Raw genomic sequence first — 22943 nt, 5'->3', positions numbered from 1 at the left:
TGAGTAATACCACAAAACGTGAAGGCACTGTATTTTTGGAACATTAACACAAAGGTTTCAAGTTTTCTATTACATAAAAATGATAACAAATACAAATTTAATAGTACACTCATATTAAATCATATAACATTGGTTATAACAAAAGTATTCAAACTTAGAATTTCTATATGTGGTCATTGAATTTTTCCACAAAACTTGAAGGAATATTAACACAATTCTTTTTCTTGCTTACGTATTACACAAACTCAATAACAAAAATAAATTAAGCTTATATTAAAGTCGGTATATTTGGTTTCAATAAAAGTATACATACTTATAATTGGCATGTGTGGTTATTGAGTAATACCACTAAACGTGAAGGCATATTTTTTTTAATATAAACACAAAGTATTCTAAATTTGGTAGCTTTTTACAAAATCACCATTTTGACTTATGTAGATTTGTGTTAAAGTCTGTATATGTGGTTTTCTTAAAAGTATTCATACTTAGTAGTGACATGTGTGGTTTTCATATTAACATAAAGTTTTTCCAGTTTGACAGCTTATTACACAAAAACCATAACAGATACAAAATTGATAGTTCATTCATATTAAAGTCTGTATATTTAGTTTTAGTAAAAGCATATACACATAGAATTGATAGATGTGGTTATTGAGAAACACCACAAAACATAGGACCACTATATTTTTGGAGAATTAAATAATTTTTTATTCAACTTTGACAGATTATTACATAAATTTGATATATAAACCTATTAAAATTAAATCCTATATATTTGTCTTTAATTAGAGTATTCAAACTTCGCAATGACATCCGTGGTTGTTGAGTAATAACACAAATCTTTTTATATCGCTAAATAAATGTTCGTTTAATTTTGACAGCTGAGACAATAGCTTGTCACAATTGACAGTACCACCAAATTACAGCTTATATACTTAGCTTCAATATGAGTACTAAAGTAAAGTCTTAGATTATTGTTCTTCTACAAAATTTCGTAGATTTCTTCAGTTTAAAAAAAATAGATTAGTTCAATATAAATTGAAAATTGACCAACAAATTGAAACATTTTAAGGAGCAAAGGTGTAGGACGTTATGTAATTAATAAAGGCAGGAGGCGGCTGCCTAAAATTATGAGCGTCGAAGCAAAATGTATTCGTCTGCCCGGGGTTTGTTGATTTAAATTGCGAAACTTTTCGCCGAACTAAAAATAAAATTGAAACAAAAGTTTCGACGTGCCACAGCCAGCAATGAATATAATTGAATCCCGCAAATATTTGTACACATTGTAATTCTCCTCCATATTCTACTACATTTTCATCCAAAAAATATGCATTTTTTATTATATAATTGTTGATGTTAATTGCGTGTAATTGAAAGATATAACTTAAGTTTTTTGTTTAACATGTAAGAAATTCAATTTATCAGACAACAAGCGAATATGGAAAGAATGTATAAACTTTTAACTGAAACATTTGTAGAGTTAATTATAAGTTTGTATTTGAACTACAGAGAGAATCAAGGAACATAGAAAAGCAATATTTGTTTTTGTTAAAAACAAACTTTTACTGTTTATTCTTATTAGATATTCATTAAAAATTAACAATCTCTAGGCAAAGTATAATACTTCCATTAAAATTTCTTTTCTTTACGAAAGAAATCAATTTTTTATTCATATAAATAATAGTTTTAAATAAAAATGAATCTCGTAATTCCACTTAATAAAAACATATAAATTGTTCATAATTAATACTTTACAATAATTATTGAATTAATATAAAAATGCACTATTTTATTTGATGAAATTTTGTTAAAATTCTTCAAACAATATGTGCATGCAATAAAGTAAATTATATAATTATGATACTGTTGAAATGAAAATATTGAAATTATTTAATTAGTATCAATAGAAAACTGAATAAATAAGTTATAAAATCCTATTGGATGCTAAAGAAAATGAGATGAGAAGTGGATAAAATGAAATATAACGTATCAAATTTATAATAATTACAAAATAGTTTATTTCAATCGAAACATTCATAAATTCCACAGAAAACTGAATATTTTTGTGAACTTAACAAAAGGTGTTAAAATCCTATTAGATGCTAAAAAAATGAGATGAGAAGTGAATAAAATGAAATATAACGTATAAACATTTATAATAATTACATAATAGTTTCTTGCAATCGAAACATTCATAAATTCAACAGAAAACTGATTTTTTTTGTGAACTTAACATAAAATGATAATATCCTATTGGATGCTGAAGAAAATGAGATGAAAGGAGATGAGAAGAAATATTTAATCGATGATTTGAAACAGAAACGGAGCTGATTGACCGACGACTCGTTAATTTAAAAGCAGACCGACACATATTGCATGCAATTGCTTCTCGTAAATGGAGCGAGTTTACGTTTCATCCAGGATCAAAAATAAATTTAAAAAAAATACATAAATGAATCATAAAAAAAGAGTAAATGTAACGCGACAGAGAGCAGATGGCTCCTCTGAATACATGCCAGATACTTGTTAATTTGCAAATGGATACGACGCCAATTATTTAATTAAAAACATATTAATTTCCTTCCAAACACATTACAAAAAAAAAACTGTATATAAACAAAAATGTAGACGTGAGTAAACAACAAACATGTTTTCGTTGTTACTTTATCAATTTGGTTTTTTTTCATTTGTTGTTTTTTTATACATTATTTGTTTTAATTAACGTTTAGTTCAAAGTATATTTTTTCTAATTTAATTATATTAATTAAATTTAACTAATTTATAGCTATTTACACTCAATAATTTATTGAATAATAAGAAAATTTTTGATAAAAAATTTTGTTTCAAAGATTTATATTTGTGAACGATTTTACAAAGAAAGTTATGAAAATTGGAAATAATGATGCAATTTTTTGTTAAATTTAACAAAATCGTTAATTAAGTCATGAGATTTTAATTTTTATGTTAATCCGAATACATTTCTAATTGATTTTAATTAATGAATTCACAATTAAAAACTAAAAGTTAAGAAAATTTAATTAATGAAAATTAAATATTTTTCTTGAAACGAATCAAATCGTTATGAATAAAAAAAATTACAATTAAAATAAATATTACAATTTCATTTGTATAAGAAATAAAACATAAACAAAAACGGACAATAAACTTAATAATAAAGTAGACATAAAGGCAGAAATATTGGATAAAATGAAACAGAAAAGTTATTATAATTTTGTTCAATACAAACATTCATAAATTATCGTTCGTTTTGTTATATAAGATTTTTTTTTCGTTTATTTCATAAAAAAGGTATCAATAATGCTCATAAATTTTCTTTTGTGTTGATTTATCATAATTATAAAGAAATATAAAGTATCGATGATTATAATAATTACAAAATGATGTCTTTCAATGAAAACATTCATAAATTGCATATCGTTTTTATTTTATTACAAAAATAAGAGATAAAAGTAATAATATTATGGACTTACCAAAAACGAAAATCAAAACTGGAACAGACACGTTTATCAAAGCGGAGCACATCCTGTCGTTTTCTTTCTATTTTCGACTAACCAAAAAGCACCTTATACTTTATATATTAAGCATTTTCCACCGATAAAAGGAAAATAACACGAACGGACAAAACGCGGATTTTGTATTATTTTTTATTAGAAACGCGAAAAGCAATTAATTATTTATTTATCTTCAAAAACTGTTATTTAATTTTTTTTTAATAATATTATTTATCAAGAAGAAAGAGTAAACAAAAAGAAGCGGACACGAACAGCGGAGATCCTTCTAACGATCCACGAGAACCTGCAACAAAGACAATTAATTAATAAACTAATTTTAAACTTTCCTTCTAAAGAAAACTACATTGTTGTACGCTCGTTCAGCAAAGAGCCAAGGCATTCGTGTAAATAAATAATAAGTCGCAGTTTTTGTTTACATATTTTTTTTTTTCATTTGCAAACAAGTTTTTGTGTTCCAGATGAATAATTAAATGCAGTTTCGAATAGTGCGGGTAATTGGTTTCGCCGTACTGTTTAAGCTATTTGATGCATTGTATGCATTGGTTGCTCTAGAGGTCACGTTTTTTTTGTCGCTAACGTTTATATTGATACATCATGCGAATATATTCGTCATATGCGCTACACAAGACAAAAGACCATGACGAATATATACGTCAACCATTTAAGGGGTTAAAAATAGATTTATTGAGGATCTAAATCAGTGTTTCAATATGGGGACAATTCTGAAATGGACACGTCCAGAGTTTAATTATATAAGTTACATAGGGGCATAAGACATTTAGAAAGAAAGAAAAAACGATGATTTTTGCATTAGTATTCATTTTGTGTACTAATTTTTTGGACTTAATTTTTATTTTTCTCAAGTTTGATGCGAAATGTTTTATAGCGAATCTTGACGGATAGAAGCCGTACTATGCGAGGTATTGTTGTACAGAGTATTCAATAGGTTTAAAAGAAATAATTTAATAAAACATGCATTAGTTTTGATCAACGTGTAATGAATATTGCTTCCTGTTATTCTACTGAGTGCGTCTTTTGTGCGGAGAAGCCTTTTCTTCTCTAATTCCTCGCACTTAAACGCGTTAGTTATGTTTTTTTTGTAAGTTCTAGACGTTTCAGTTCTCTAATCCATACTGTGATCATTGTTCCCGGATGTCGCTAATATTAGATATTGACTAATAATTATTGTTAATAGACAGATGTCAAAACAAAGGCAGAGCTTAAACGTAAATATTGATTTCGCCTCAAAAGGGTTATTTTTGATTGATTTGGGTATGAAAAGGGTCGGCGATGCGTTTTGTCTGCGAAATTGATTTTTGATCTAAATTTAGAGAATGTAACAATTTATTTATAGTCTAGTTAGAAGTATACAAAGAAACAAATTACAATTTCATTCATTCATTAGTAAAATTAAACTTTGTACTTTAAATCAATATGTTTTCTATGAAACAAGATCAGTTTTTTTTAATTATTATATGTCTAGTTTTTAAAATATGATGAAAGAATTAGCTTATACTAAATTAAAATTTTGTACAAAAAATTGTCATAAAATTATTTGTTATATTTTTTTGAAGTAATATTTTATGATTTTTAGCATTAGTGTCGAAGACTCACGTCACTTTTTGTGTTGCAATATGGTGGGAATAATAAAATCCGGTAAAGTTTTATTTTACGATAAATTTGTATTGGAAAAAAAGGAAAAAGGTTGGGTCAGAATAAGGGTAGGATGTTGTAATCTATCCTTTCTCTTTTATAGTAGAAGTGACCTTGCGTGGGGTCTATCGATTTACCGTAGAGATAGGCTGACCTATACCTTACCTAACTTTATATAATCCAAACCTAACCTAACAATATCTTAATCTAACTTTGCATAGTCTATACCTAACATAACTCATCATAATCTAAACCTAACCTACCATAAATCTAGCGTAATATAAAAAAAAACGTTTATGGTTATTGTGTAACCATAATCTTAAGTTAGGTATATACTACGCAAAATTAGGTTACGTTAAGATTTTGTTAAATTCGGATAGGTGAATTTGACAAAATATTAACGTAACCTAATTTTACGTAGTCTATACTTAACATAATATAACTTAACATAATATAAATCTAACCTTACTTTACATAGTATATACCCAACCTAACTTAACAACTTAACGTAATATAGAGCTAGCCTAATTTACCAAATCTTAACCTAACATAGCTTTACATAATTTTAAGTTAACCTAACTTGACATAATCTAAAACTAACCTAACTTAACAACATCTTAACCTAACCAAACTTCACTTCAAACGTCGAATTTTCAAATGTCCTTTGTAATATTATGTAGTGACATATTTCAATAACAAAAGTAGAGCCTCCACAGACCTGACATCAAAGCGTTTATGGTTCTGTCAAAAAATAGACTAGTGGTGCTTGTTTAGAACTAAGATTCGTTGATTGAGCCAGCAAAATCTCTTGTATAAAGGATAGGGCGGATATATTCGCCGCTCGTATTTAAACCTAAACGTAACTTCATAGAAATTTAACGTCACGTAATAAAATGTAAATCTAATTTGAAAAACCTAACAAAAAAAAAATCAAGACTAACTAACAAGAATAAATAAATAAACAATAATGAGTATTATTGATAAAAATAAATAAATAGTGTTTTTCAATTGAAGTGGTTGCATTCGACAAATGTGATCCGAAATGAAATTGCACTTCAAATAATCGATGGCAAATAAAATACAAGAGAGAGATAGAGAGAAGAGAAAGAGTCCTCTTTGCAGGACGAGAAATCTATAATCTTTCCTAGTGTTTACCAGTCAAACAAAAATACGAAGCGAAGAAGGTAAACAGCGCTAAGGAAAAAATATATTTTTGTATAAATATCTTGTTTGTTTTTAATCCCGAGGCTCTTTCTCTCTCATCCACGCAGCAAAAAAAAAAACAAAAAAGAAATATATAAACAAAATACAAAAACGTATTTGCTGTAATCCAATCCCAGAACCATCGCAGGAACTGAGTAGAACCGTTGCGTTTGGGGAGAAAAACTGCAATAATTTTTGTTTGCTCCTCCTGTACATCCTTTTCATCGCCTAAACAAACCGCAAATATGGAATAATTGAGTCCCGGCCAATCCCCTAAACAATCGACCGACCTGCACAGATTTCCCCACAGATTTTCAAAACTATTAACACACAGAACAAGTCCAGGTTCACCTCTTTATTTGTTCGCCAAGGGCTGCGCGCGATTCTACTGAGAAAAAAATACGGGTCTGATGATTTTGTTGCTCCTGCATAATTCATATGACGATACGTGAGTAGAAACAAAAAAGGATTTTGTAATTAGGTTTCCTTTTGTTGAGAAAAAACGTATTATTACAAAGAGAAAGTTTATAACAAAATGCGTACAAAATGAATTATTCTTAATACAGTATTTATTTCATGTCAAAGCATTTACATCTCCGCCCAAAAAAGACTAGTGGCGTGTCTTGTGTAAAGTATATGGCGGATATATCCGCCGCTCAGATATATTTAAACATAAACGAAACTTGATAATTAAAGACACTAATAAATATATAGAAATTAATAATATAAATAAACATTTTGAAATGCAAAATTTTCTTATAATTATTTAATTAAACAATATATTCCAATTATTCATTGACTAAAGTCTTGGCATTATAGAAATACTGGATTTCTTTCATTTGTATAATTATGAATAAAGATATGTACGTGGTGTTAAAAAAGATGTAAGGGAAAACACAAATATAATTAAGTTTCTTATATAAAATATGTAAATTTTTTTTTGTTTGGTGCCACACTTATTTTACTCAACGGCGCGAGGGCACGTGAGGCCACACCGAAAATGGGATTCTAACACCTTAGAAATTGTTCGTGCTCAGAGGTGTTCCTAGGCTCGGTCACGTCCTTGCCGCATCCCTACACCTACACCACGTACATTGTCCAATCTCCAATTCGAGTTAGCCGAACGATCATAACTACTATAATGGTCCAGGTTATAGGCACCTAACTACCTCTGTTCTGCCTGTCAGCAACGCACACTTGGATCTCATTGTTTCATTTTAGGTATCTATATACACACGCTAATAATCCCTACGATAATTAATTTCCTTTCATATTGATTCAGAACAATACCAAGCTTCGATCAGTCCGGATTCACTATAGTACGCTTTTGTAAATTTTAATTGAACAAAATAAATTCTAAACAAATGTATATACAGGATAATCAAACAGTTCAAGTTTGAAATGTTAATTGGAAAATTATATAATTACAAATATGATTCATAATGAAGTAGGCTGATTAAATACAAGTAAGGTAATAAACGAAATTACTTTCCCAACATTACAACATTGCCAATAACGTTTTTCGATTTACATGATTATTTAATAGCTTGATCGAACTAATGCAGAAATATCCATATGTGCATGGAGAATTGATATTGACTCTTGGATTTCTAATTTTGCTTCATTTTTTTGGTACGTTTATAGGAATGTGATGTACGTGTATGAGAATAATAAGACTTGTATAATCACTATGTTTAAACGGTAACTTTACATATATTTTATACAAATAATTCTGAATAATGCGTAAGTATCTACAAATAAAAACAACTAAAACCAGAAATAAGTTGTAACTATAAAAAATATTTAAAAATCTCTAAAATTCTCAAAAATATACACATATTTCACCTCGCTTAAGTTTAATTCGTTCAAAAATTTCCGGATTTTTACTTGCATACTGAAATATGTGTACAGCAAGTTTAAAAAATTGTCACTCGTTATGCGAAACGTCGCTCGTTAATCGAGTCATTTTTCTTACAATTAATTTTGCTCCTTAATCGAAATGCTCGTTAAACGAGATTCCACTGTAGTCGAATCTCTTTTTATTTCAATTTAATTTAAAATATATTTAATTTAATATATATTTTTTTTTATATTAAAAATAATTATAATTTTTGCATATTCAAGTTAAATCCATCACGAAAACAAAGCAGAGACGAAATAATTTAAAAAAATAAATATTATTTTTAAAATATGAAATGCACTGAAATCAACCAGACGTAAATAATATTTGTATAATTTTCCATTTAATTTATTAATTGAAATATCGTATTAAAATAATTTCATTTTCATGTGGTTATAACCAAATTTTATTGAATAAATATACGAAAATAATTTCAATAAAACTGAATAATTATATCAAAATTTAATTTACATTCATTTTCTATAGAATTTATCGAAAATTATTTTTATTTTACTTTACTATTTCTTATAGAAATATGTGTATACTTACACAAAAATGTACAAACAATAATTTTTTTTACATAGTTTTCAATAAATAGAATCAAATTAATTAGTATAATTTCTCATTGACACATTTGAATAACTTGTATCCTGTTTACAAACTTATTACATAAGTTTCAAGTAAGCATATTTTATACATCATGAACATTGATATTTATTATCTTATTATATAACGTATTTCTATAGGTTTGTATATTTTGTATGTTTTTTTTATATAAAAGCTTTTGTGTTTTAAACTTCTTTCATAAAATAAGAATAAACTTGATTTTAGTTGAAAAAAATGCAAAACGTAATTATTTTACTTAAAGCAAGTCTTATACTTGATTCATTACCTAAAGCAAGTGCAGTAAATGAAAATAAGAATGAAATTAATATACATCAATTACAGATACAAATTATAGTAAAAATCTTCTTTGAAACATTATGCTATATTATCTGCATAGTTGATGAAGATTTTCTAGAATCTAGATTTTATTTTTGTATGTTTTAAACTTGTTTGATAAAACTTGTTTGATAAAATATGTTTAAATAAGCATAAATTGATTATAATTGAAAAAAAAGGCAATACGTGGTTATTATAATAATTTTACTTGAAACATGATTAATAATTAATTCATTAATCAAAGAAAATAATAAGAAAATTCAACAAAAGAAAACTTGAACATTTTATAGAATCTAGATCAGGAGTCGGCAATCTGCGGCTCATTTTATGAGAAATTGCGGCTTCCTCTACTTATTTCTCTTTGCTCTTTGCTACAAAAACGTTGCCGAATCTGATCTAAGGATATAAAAATTAAAAGCATATATAATAAAAAAAACTGAATATTTTATTATCTTGATATTCTACTTCGCATAGTACGGCTTCGATCAGTGCGGATTTACTATATTCCGTTTAGAAAAGACAATTTCAAAACTAAATTTTAATTGATTAACAAAATTAGTGCACAAAATGATTAGCTTAATTTTTGTATTTATTTAAAACCTCAATCAGTCCGGTTTCAAACACTTTGAATACTCGCACTGTTCACTGCAGCTCTACAGAATTACTTGTGTATAATAAAATAAAAAAAAAAAAATTTTATTACATAAACTTTTCACAAAAATTAATAAAAGTGTGATTGAATTTATAATTGAAATAAATGCTTTGTGCACAAGATCAGGGGGTCGAATATTTTATTATCTTGATATTGTACTTCGAATAGTATTGCTTCGATCAGTGCGGATTTACTATATTCCGGTTTGAAAAGTACACAAAATTATTAGTTTGATTTTTGTATTTATTTAAAACCTCAATCAGTCCGGTTTCAAACACTTTGAATACACGCACTGTTCACTGCAGCTCTACAGAATTACTTGTGTATTATGGAATAAAAAAAAACATTTTATTTCATAAACTTTTCACAAAAATTAATAAAAGTATGATTGAATTTAGAATTGAAATAAATGCTTTATGCACAAGATCAAGGGGTCGGCAACCTGCGGCTCATTTTATGAGAAATTGCGGCTCCCTCTACTTGTTTCTTAACAGATTAGATACTAGAAATGGCTCTGCTAAAAAAACGTTGCCGAGTTTGATCTAAGGATATAAAATTTAAAAGCATATATATTAAAAAAAAATAATATTTTATTATCTTGATATTGTACTTCGAATAGTATTGCTTCGATCAGTGCGGATTTACTATATTCCGGTTTGAAAAATACACAAAATTATTAGTTTGATTTTTGTATTTATTTAAAACCTCAATAAGTCCGGTTTCAAACACTTTGAATACTCGCACTGTTCACTGCATCTCTACAAAATTACTTGTGTATTATGGAATAAAAAAAAACATTTTATTTCATAAACATTTCACAAAAATTAATAAAAGTATGATTGAATTTAGAATTGAAATAAATGCTTTATGCAAAAGATCAAGGGGTCGGCAACCTGCGGCTCATTTTATGAGAAATTGCGGCTCCCTCTATTGTTTCTTAACAGATTAGATACTAGAAATGGCTCTTTGCTAAAAAAACGTTGCCGAGTTTGATCTAAGGATATAAAACTTAAAAGCATATATAATAAAAAAAAACTGAATATTTTATTATCTTGATATTGTACTTCGCATAGTACTGCTTCAATCAGTGCGGATTTACTATATTCCGGTTTGAAAAGACAATTTCAAAACTAAATTTTAATTGATTAACAAAATTAGTACATAAAATTATTAGCTTGATTTTTGTATTTATTTAAAACCTCAATCAGTCCGGTTTCAAACACTTTGACTACTTGCACTATTCACTGCAATATCATAAACTTTTCATAAAAATTAATAAAAGTATGATTGAATTTAGAATTGAAATAAATGCTTCATGCACAAGATGAAGGGGTCGGCAACCTGCGGCTCATTTTATGAGAAATTGCGGCTCCCTCTACTTGTTTCTGAACATGTAAACGTTGCCAAGTCTGATCTAAGGATATAAAACGTAAAAGCATATATAATAAAGAAACTGAATATGTTATTATCTTTAAACAAATTCTGTAGGAATCAAATATGCAGCGACACGTAAAAGATTGTATTTTGATTTGCCGCGAATCAATCAGAAGGTAATTTTGCGATCGATGTGAGAGCTGGACGAATGCATGTTGCATTAGGAGAAAGAAAATAAGCTGCAGGACTACAAATAACAACAAAAAAAAGTATACAGTGGGTGGGGTATGAAACCAGGACAAAGCCTGTAATCGAGCACGTAAAATTACTAATAATTAAGTCGTTGCTCTCATCGAATATTTAAACAAATAATAAGCAGTTGCAACGAAATCTCATGTATGCACACTTTGCATCTTACATATTTCATAAGGAATCGATCGGAAGCGGAATGCGCTATGCATTTTCCAAGCCAACCTCCCACGGTGCGGAATATTTCCGTCAACACGGTCTTAATAAGTGAAGAGATAATCTCGCTTTCGGGTGCAGACAGCAATTACGTAAGTCTTGCAGCGTTTACGGTAAAATAATAATAATACTAAATAGGGGATGAAGAAATTAAATAAAAATTGGTTAACAAAAGGGCGTAATGTAAACAGAGGTTGTTTCGAAGTGGTTCTGTTGCGCGCATGGGGATAATTAAAATGAAAACGCGGACCGATGAATTATTCATTGGCCTTTGCACACAGGACAAACAAGTTACTGCTGCAATACCACTTTAATTATTAATTGAATTTAAATTGAATCGTAATACTGACATCATCGGCCGTGCTCATTTTCATCCAAATATACAAAAGGCGCTGCTGCAGCGGCCCTAATTGTTCTCCTCTTATTCAATTTTTTTTTGTGGTTTTGGAAAATCAATTATTTTGTTTGGAATTACATTTGAACAACAAAACTATTGTTTTATTTCACGAAGGAACGTCTTTCAGGACCATTCAGAATTCGAACAATGAATTTCAGTAAATATACTTGAATTTTTCATGTCCTTTTAGAGAAGCTTATTTTTTTAAAGCGTGCTGAAACTATTAAATCAACAACCATTATTATGGAAACATCATGTGGTTTCAGCGTTTTGCAGCACTGAAATCAATGAATTTCAGATTTTTAAATAAGTATATGAGTAACTTAGAAATTATTGAAATATACACGAATAATAAGAAATTACTTGCATTACGTGGAATTTTATTGTAATTTCAGCGTTTTTTCAAAACTGAAACAATAAAATCAATTATTTTCAGGATATATGTCAATTATTACCTTTTGGGTGGTTTTGGAATATCAATTATTTTGTTTGGAATTACATTTGCACAACAAAACTATTGTTTTATTTCACGAAGGAACGTCTTTCAGGACCATTCAGAATTCAAACAATGAATTTCAGTAAATATTCTTGAATTTTTCATGTCCTTTTAGAGAAGCTTATTTTTTTAAAGCGTGCTGAAACTATTAAATCAACAACCATTATTATGGAAACATCATGTGGTTTCAGCGTTTTGCAGCACTGAAATCAATTAATTTCAGATTTTTAAATAAGTATATGAGAAACTTAGAAATTATTGAAATATACACGAATAATAATAAATTACTTGCATTACGTGGAATTTTAATGTAATTTCAGCGTTTTTTCAGAAGTGAAACAATAAAATCAATTATTTTCGGGATATATTACAATTGTTACCCTTTAGGTGGTTTTGGGAAATCAATTATTTCGCTTGGAATTGCAATTGCACAACAAAACTATTGTTTTATTTAACGAAGGAACGTCTTTCAGGACCATTGCAGAATTCGAACAATGAATTTCAGTAAATATTCTTGAATTTTTCATGTCCTTTCAGAGAACCTTATTTGTTAAAGCGTACTGAAACAATTAAATGAACGACTATAGCTTCGAAACATAACCTGGTTTAAGCAATTAACTTCAGATTTATAAATAAATATATAGAACATTTAGAAATATTATTAAAAAAACAAGAAATTACTTGTGTATGTTTCAGAACTGAAAGTTGATTGATTTCATTAACTAATTTATCGATAGATATGGATAAATTAGAATTTATACTTAAAAATACGTTAATAAAAAGGTTATGTAATTTAAATTAATTTAAGCGTCTATCAGCAACGAAAAAATTAAATCAATGAATTTCAGTAAATTTTTCAGTAAATTGGTGAGAAAAATAATATAATTATTTAAAAATTAAACATTAATAAAAATGAATAACATTCTTATAAATAGAAGAAATTTGAAGTTATTTCAGCATCTTTCAGCAGCCAAAAACTGAAATCAATGTATTTCAGTAAATGGTTTTAAATATATATACGAGAAAATGAAAATGTTTTCCTAAAAAAAACATTAATAGAAAGGAATAAAACTATACTATATTGTGAAAATTTAATGTAATTTCAGCATTTTTCAGCACAGAAATAATGAAATCAAGGAATAACTGTCTTATTAGAAATATGATTGAAAAAACATTACTCAAGAAATTAATATGTATAGTGGAAATTGAATGTAATTTCAGCGTTTTTTCAGAACTGAAACAATAAAATTAATTAATTTCAGTATATATCTCAATTGCTATTTTTTTTGGGTGATTTTGTGAAATGAATTATTTTTTGTAGAGCTTCTTGGAATTTGATTTACAAAAGAAAACTATAGTTTTAATTAACGCAAGAACGTATTTCAGGTCGTTTCAGAAATCGAACAATAAATTTCAGTAAATATTCTTGAATTTTTTATGTTTTTTTTAGAGAAGCTTATTTGTTAAAGTATACTGAAACAATTAAATGAACGACTATTGTTACCCAGTTTCAGCGTTTTACACCACTAAAATTAATGAATTTCAGAAATTTCTTGCCTATATGTATTCTGGAAATTTAATGTAATTTCAGGACTGAAAAAATGAAATCCATTAATTTCGGGATAGATTTTTAAATAAGTATGCGAGAAAATTAGAATTTATTCTGAAAAATAAATACATGAATAAAAAAATATCTTTTTTTATATTCTGCAAATTTAATTAATTTCAGTGTCTTTCAATACTAAAATAATGAAAATCAGCGAATTTCAGTAAATATTTTTAAATAAATATACGATGAAATTTGACTTTATTTATAAAAAGAATTACATAAATAAAAACCAATCAACTTCTTCTATATTTTGTAAATTCAATGTAATTTCAGCATTTTCAGCAATAAAATCAAGTAATAACATGTTTGTAAACACATGTGCATATGAGAATTATTATTATTATTGAAAAGATACACAGGAATAACAAGAAAAAAAATATTTCAGCACTGAAGCAATGTAATTAATTTCAGTAAATTTAAATGTGAGTAAATTAGATTTATCATTAAAAAACTATATATGAATAACATGAAACAACATTCTTGTGAATTTTAGAACATTACATTTCTATTAATTATTTCAGTAATTTTAAAATCAATTAATTTCAGAATTAAAAAAAAAAATAAATCTGTGAGAAAATTATAATTATCAAATGAAATAAATATTAAATGAAATTAACCTTTATTATAGGTCTGATTTTAAATCAGTTTAATTAGATTACGTAAAATATATACGTAAATAAAATACATAATAATGGACGTGTTTTGTCTGAAAATATTCCATATTAAACTCGATTCTAAAATTAAAATCGTGGAAGGCTGCGATAATTGTATGGAATTCCTCGTTTTCCATTGTTATGAGAATAAATTTAATCAGCTTCACTGGCATTCTTACATCTATATATATATATAAAGCAAATATTTCGGTATTAATAATAAACGTACTAATTAATATTCACTGTATATATTTGTTATGTAAATTGAGTTATAATTAATAATATTATTCCTAAGTCTTTGAGGAAATCCTCCTTCATTTTGCTTCAAATATTAACATTATATAACATGATCAATTAATTTAATTCGACTTCTTTCACATAAAAAATTACAACAAATTTGAAATAGAAATTTATGTCTTAATTTAAATTAATTTAATTAATGTTAGTTTAATTAATGGTATAAAATTGAATACAAAGTATAATTCGCATAGTACGGCTTCAATCAGTGCGGATTCACTAAATTCCGGTTTGTAAACACAATTTCAAATCTAAATTTTAATTGAGCAACAAAATTATTAACTTGACTTTTGCATTTATTTAAAACCTCGATCAGTCCGGATTCGGACACTTTCAATGCTCGCACTGTGCGAGGTACTTTTGTATAATGAAATAAAAAAAAACATTTCATTTCATAAACTTTTCACAAAAATTAATAAAAGTATGATTGAATTTAGAATTGAAATAAATGCTTTGTGCACAAGATGTATAAAATAATTAAAGAACAATCATCTTTTGTAATGGTTTTTTTGTTGTTGTTGCTTAATGGAAAGATGAAAACGAATGTATTTAAATATTTCTCATCTCAAGAAATAAATATTAAAAAAAAAACTCATTACATTTTCCTAAATAAAAGTAATTTACTTATACTTCGAAGATAAAAGTAAACTTGTTTAATTTAAATATTCTGTATATAACATGTCTGTAGTTTCTAATGCTGAAAAGTTTTCACTTGAAGATTACTTCTTTTTTTTATAAACTTACCACAATTCTTGCAACATTTCACTAAGATAATATTAAATAAATATTATATAAGAAAAAAAAATCGATACTTCAATTTTTATTACACAATTTTTTTCTTCCTTCTGAACATGAAGGAAAGCAATTGAGTGATTAAACTAAGTATGTTGTTACCCACATGTTTTTTTTTCTTCTTCGCAACATGAGGTTCAATCGATATTGCTGTCTGCTGGACATTTTTCATAACAGTCCAGTTTATTAACGCTCATTAGTCAAAACCGCAAAACCCAATTTGTACTACATAATTAATATAAATAATATAATAAATAATCGTTAAACAGGCAATGTTTTCATTTAAAATGTTACAAATGATGTGGACAATTTTTTTTTGGGTATACGTACAAAAAAAAGTGGTCGTTAAGTTTTGTAGGAAATTTATTTTAGAATCATTATACTAGTATTTAGAAAATAATTTGTGGTTGAATAATTTGAGTTTATAAATATTTTATTAATTACTTTTTAATGAGAAAACACTTATTTTTTTCATAAACGCTTTCTTCAATTATTGACTTTCTTTCTGTAATTTTGGTTAGTTTATTTAATTTTTGATATAATGAGGTATATTAGTAAAAATTCTTACTTTACAAGTAACTTGACAAGTGTCATATTTTACTTTCAACGCACTACGCACTACGCTCAACTGTCTACGCACATTTATTGGATGAAAATGCCTGGGATAGTCCGGTTAATCGCTTATAATAAGGTTTTTTACAGAAAAATGCGTACTTTGCAAGTAATTTGTCAAGTTTTATATTTTACATTCAGCGGTAGTAGTGTGTGCGCACCAGTAGTTGATGACTATATAGCAATACCCCGCATAATCCGAATAATTGCTTTCGCCAATACCTTGTATTGTTTGAAACCGGACTAATCGAGTACTTTATCTATCCATAATGTTGCTTAAAAAATGTCTACTTTTGAAATAACTTGTCAAATTTCATATTTCTTTCGATTAGTCCGGTTAATCGCATCCGCCAATATCTTGACTGTCAGACTAATCTGTCTTTATGTTTTGCTTAATTTATTTAATTTCTGTTATACGCACAGAAAGAGTATATTGGAAAAAAATTGTATTTTTCAAATAACCTCTCAAATTTCATATTTCTCTTTTTGAGAAATTAGTGTATGCGCACCATTATTTTAATGAAAATTCATCAATACTTCCCATACTCTGGGTAATTGCTGTAACCAATGTTCTTACTGTTTAAAACCGGACTAATCGAGGTCTTTTTCTATCCTTAATTATGGTAATTTTATTTAATTCATATTAGAAATGCGTACTTTACAAGTAACTTGTTAAGTGATATATTTTTCTTTTAAAGATATTAGTTTGTACTCACCATTATTTTAATGAAAATTCATCAATATTTTCCATACTCTGGGAAATTGCTGTAGCCAATTTCTATTACTATTTAAAACCGGACTAATCGAGGTCTTTTTCTTTCCTTAATTATGCAAATTTTATTTAATTCAAGTTACATATAATTCGGTGTATTAGAAATGCATACTTAACAAGTAACTTGTCAAGTGACATATTTTACTTTCGAACAAATTAGCGTGTACGCACCATTATTCGAAGAAAATACCTCGGATAGTCCGGTTAATTGCATTCGACAATATCTCGACTGTCGAAAATCGGACTAATCGAGGTCTTTTTCTTTCCTTAATTATGCTAATTTTATTTAAGTCATGTTACATATTATTAGGTATATCAGTAATGCGTACTTTATAAATAACTTGTCAATTGACATATTTTACTTTCAGAGAAATTAGCGTGTACGCACCATTATTGGATGAAAATGCCTCGGATAGTCCGATTAATCACATCCGAAACATATTTTGACAGTTTAAAACCGGACTAATCGAGTACTTTTTCTTTCTTTAAATTCGCTTATTTTATTTAATTCATGTTACACGCATATAATTAGGTAGAGTAGAAGAAATGGGTACTTTCAAGTAACTTGTCAACTTTGATAGTTTACTTTCAACGGAATAAGTGTGTACCTACCATTATTGGATAAAAATACAGTAATACCTCGCATAGTCCTAGTAATCGATTTGGTCAATATCTTGTACTGTTTTATACCGTACTAATCAAGGAAATTTTCTTTTGCTAATTGTGCTTATTATATATGTATTTAATGTGGTATATTACAAAAAATCGTAATTTACTTGTAACTTGTCAAGTTTCATATTTAAATTTTTTTGGAAGTAATGTGTACGCACCATTGCTCTATGATTATACAGTAATACCTCGCATTGTCAGGCTAATTTCTTTTACTATTTAAAATCGCACTAATCGAGGACATTTTTTCCCTAATTTTGAGTATTTTATTGAATTCCAGTTATACGCAAGAAAGTCCTAGAAAGTCCGGGTAAATGATTTTGCCAATAAACCGTACTGTTTGAAGCCGGACTTAAACAAATAAACCGTACAAAAAGAAACTTGTGTGTTATTTTTTTAGAATTTATTCGTAGTTTGCTCAATTTTTTAAATACAAAATTTGTACTGATTGAAGGCGCAGGTAATTAATGTCTTTTAAGAGGTTGAAGTAAATGGGTCTTAAAGATATGAAATTGCGGACCGAATTTGCATGCAGTTTCTTAACTACTTATATAGTGTGTGTATGGGGGTAAAAGTGTTCATTAATCACAATTACGTAATATTTATATAAAGCGAATCGCGTTTTAATGAAAGCCCTCTCTCTCTCCTTCCTCCTTCTACTCTTCTAATCGTAAATCTTATCATCTTCGTGGAGCAATAACTTTCTCAAATCGCAATAGCATTGATTCGGAAACTTTTGTTTCGAGTATGATTAATGTTTCTGTACGGCTTCACTGCTCGTTTAAACATTTTCCATAAATTTTAACTGCAACTAAGCCGTTTCGAAATGGTAACACAATAATTTTAACACGAGACATTTTCCAAATCACACTAATTTAACTAATCGAATTTAATTAATATCGTCCACTGTTTCATACACAAATTCTTAATTAATCAGTTAAATGATTTAGTTTTAACGAAATATTATTCAATTTTTATAATTAAAGTCTAATTTTTAATGAATTCAATAAATAATTTGGTAATTTCATCAAAATTCGAGTAGAATTTTTCAAAGAAAAACTCAAAAATAAAATTATATCTACAAATTTACATTACTTTTTTGTGTATTTTCAATTTTATATAATATTTACCACTTAATTCTCTATTAAATAATACAAGTTTACCAAATTTGTGTAAAATCTGTTAATTTTTATTTAGAAAAATATTTTGTATTTTCTATAAAATTTTATATAAATTTAGTAAATTTTTATAAAATTCTATCTCTTACACAGATTTTTGACTACTTTGTCTATATTTTTATGTTTGTTTCTAATATAAATTGAATCAATATTTTCATTACTTTATAAAAGTTTTGTGTTTGAAAAATTTTACAATCATTTTTTTAACTAAACATAAAATTATTAATAATACCACACTTTAAAGTACTTATGTAATGTATTTTTTTAGCATTATTTTTATTTCAACTTACTTTTCGTATTGCTATTTCAATGACTTTAAACTAATTGATGTATATTTAAACATTTTTTTTAAATTTTCAAATTGATATATTTCGATGAATTCAAATTACAATTAAAGCAGTAAAATTTGATTTTTGATGTGTAATGAAAACCACATTTATTATCCATATCTCTCTACATGGACCAATAAATATGGTCCAATCATGAATTAATGAAAATACCCGGAAACAAAGGTAGTTTTAATTCGGATAAAATTGGCAATGAAATAGAGCGAAAATATGGGGCAGCGCGGAAATAGGTGTGAGAGTATATACACTATCGATTCTATAGTTGTTGTTTTTTTTTTCAGTTTGGTCCGGTGTTATATTTTAAAGCTTTCCAAACAATTTTATTTGACTTGGGAGCTTGAGAAGGAAACAACTTTAAGTTATCCAATATTTATGTGCAGGGTGAGAAAAAAACTTTACATCCGCGTGATTTGTTTTCGATATGGTGAAAATTACGAATTAAAAAGGAAACTTTATCTAAAAATTGAAGAAAGTAGTGAATTTATTTGGAGATTTAGTGAAAATTTCAAATTCAAAAAGATTATAAAAATAGATTTTTTTTCTATTTAAAAGTAGGAAACAAGTGAATTTGTGTATTGAATAATAGGTGATTGAAGATCTGGAAAAGTTGTGTAAATTTCAAATTAAGAAAAATAATTACATAAATTCGTTGTCACTTTGATGAAAATTTGATATTAAGAAGTATTTTTATCTGTTTAAAATTGGGAAAGAAGTGAATTCAAGTATTGAGTAATTTGTGATTGAAAATACTAAAAAATGCGTAAATTTTAACTGAAGAAGGGAAAAGAAGTGAATTAGTTTTTGAGATGGTAAACATTTAAAATTATGAAAAACACTTTATTTCTCTTTCAAATTGGGACAAAAGTGAATTCAAATACTAAGTGAAATTTCCGTTAAAATAATTCGTTTTGAAAATATAGATTTTTTTAATTTTAAGAAGATTTTAAATATAAAAAGAAATTGTAAAAATGTGTAAATTGGTGATGAAAATTTCAAATTAATAAAGATTTTTTTGTCTTTAAAATTGGGAAAGAAATGAATTCAAGTATTGAGTAATTTGTGATTGAAGATACTAAAAAATGTATACATTTTAACTGAATAAAGGAAAAAAAGTGAATTCGTTTTCTGACATAGTGAAAATTTCAAGTTGTGAAAGACATTTTTTTTTTCTCTTTAAAATTGGGACAAGAGTGAATTAAAGTATTGAGTAACTTTTGATTGAGGATACTAAAAAATGTGTAAATTTTGAACGAAGAAAGAAAAAGGAAACCAATTCACTTCTTCGAAATAGTAAAAATTTCAAACTATGAAGGAATTGTGATAAAGTGAATTCAAGTTTTAAGTAATTTGTGATTGAGGAAACTAAAAAATGTGTAAATTTCAACTGAAGAAGGGACAAAAAGTAGTTTTCGGGACAAAAGTGAATTCATATATTGCGTAATTTGTGATTGAATACTAAAAATGTGTATATTTTAAATTGAGAGAGGAGTTAGTTTTCGAGATGGTAAAAATTTCAAATTATAAGACTCACTCTTTTCTCTATAAAATTGGTACAAAAGTGAATTTAAGTATTGAGTGAAATTTCACTTGAAATGATCCGATTTGAAACGTTTTTGAATAAAATATAACTGTAAGGATTGTGAATTGATGCATTATGTAAATTGTTGATTAAACTATATTTCCCATCGGAGTTGTTTTAATTATGTTTTTGGATTATTGATCGAGCGGAAGATTTGTGCGGCGGTTCGTACGTTTTACATAATAGAGACAGGGCGCGATGAATTAATGGAATGATTGCGGTGCCAATGATGCCAAGGCTAGTTTCGTTAAAGTCAATGGAAGTTCTAATCACTGGTGTATCATGGGGAGGCAAGCAACATTACCAGGTATTTGTTGCAATTGTTGACACTGTTTCTTTGATGATTAATCAACACTGTTGCAAATTCACCATATAGTTTCTTTTCTTTTCAATTCTCTTTAAAAACACTCGTCGTTGTACAAATTGCGCACTTCACGTGTTCGTTCGCGTTGCAGACGGGATTCACGTCGGATGTATGAACCGGTTGGTGCGTCGCGACGCCGGCAACTGATGAAGTTTGTTGGGCCGCGGGAAGTCGACGCGCCGCTTCCAGCCGCCCCCTAGCGCCATGCGCAACGGAATCCAAGATGCTATTAATAGTCGGGGATAGTGGTTCTAATTATGTCTACAAAAAGGGTGGACAACGAAGATAAAATTGCATTAATAAGCCTCCGGCGTAAAACCCCTTCAACCTTCACCCCCCCTCCTGCACTAATTTAGATAACGGGGGGATGGATGAAAAAAAAACACACGTTGCGACCCCCCAAAATGACCCGCACCGCAGCGAAACGCGTCGCGACGCTATCTCAAATGGGGGGCGGTTTTGCGCGACGAATAAATAAGCGTGTACGTGAAAAAAAAGGGCCAATGATTTCCCTAATTTGTGCAATAAATACGAACGTACTTTATTTATTTATTTATATCTTTATCATTTAATGCCTAATTTTATAATTATGCATGAAAGTTACATAATACATTTGCAATTTAAAATTCAACATTTTTTTCATTAGAAAATTTGATATTTATACAATAATTGCAATTATTAGATTTGATTTTTCATTTAGAATTAGAAAATGTCGGTTTATATAAGTAAATACGCGCATTTTTCTCATTTTAATGTATTGGTATAGAAATATGTAAAAATGAAACTAATGAGATTTTTTTTACAAACAAAAAAACTTAGTCTTAATTTCAATTTTAAAAAAATACAGGAAACGTCATTTTTTTCACAAAATACGTGAAATTTTTTTGGTATAAAAATTTTAAATATTTTGCACAATAAAAAAAAGATATTTTCATTTAGTTTTAATTTCAATTAAAAATTAATAGAAATGTCGATTTATTTAACTAAATACGATCATTTTTTGTTCATTTTAAAGTGTTATTACTGAATTATGTAAGAGTGTAACTAATGAGATAATTTTGATACAATAATCTTAATTATTATATACAAAATTAAGATCAAAAAATTAATGTTTTCGTTTTATTTTAATTTCAATTTATAATCAAAGAAAACGTTAATTTATTTAAATTCGTGCATTTTTTCATTATTATAAAATTATGTAAGAGTGTGATTTTGATTGAAAAAAATACTATTACATGCATTAAGATAAAAAAAATTAATAAATCAAAAAGAGCATGAAAAATTGAGTTTAATTAATAATAATAGAAATGTTTTGAACTTTAATAATATAAAACTGTTTTTACTTTAATTATTATGTTAATAATATTTAGTTTATAGAACATTATTTATAATTACTGTCGATTTATTTCATTTTAATCTTCGTAGTTCCTACAATTATAATGTTTTTGTGCTATTT

General features: G+C 27.3%; 1 protein-coding gene across 1 annotated transcript in view; it reads right to left on the bottom strand.

Moving 5' to 3' along the window:
• The window catches only part of LOC108557119, a 165987-nt gene extending 144368 nt beyond the window's left edge, over positions 1-21619 (bottom strand). The window contains exons 1-2 of the mRNA XM_017913524.1: positions 21428-21619; positions 3492-3816 (exon numbers count right to left, since the gene is read on the bottom strand). Coding sequence (XP_017769013.1) covers positions 3492-3543 — 52 coding nt within the window. The 5' untranslated portion in view covers positions 3544-3816; positions 21428-21619. The remainder of the gene's footprint in view (positions 1-3491; positions 3817-21427) is intronic.
• Positions 21620-22943: the final 1324 nt, after the last annotated feature.

The sequence above is a fragment of the Nicrophorus vespilloides genome, unplaced genomic scaffold, assembly GCF_001412225.1.
Source record: "Nicrophorus vespilloides isolate i.1.1-1 unplaced genomic scaffold, Nicve_v1.0, whole genome shotgun sequence".
NCBI lineage: Eukaryota > Metazoa > Arthropoda > Insecta > Coleoptera > Silphidae > Nicrophorus > Nicrophorus vespilloides.
The sequence above is the reverse complement of the archived record's forward strand: the minus strand, read 5'-3'. Positions and strand labels throughout refer to the sequence as shown.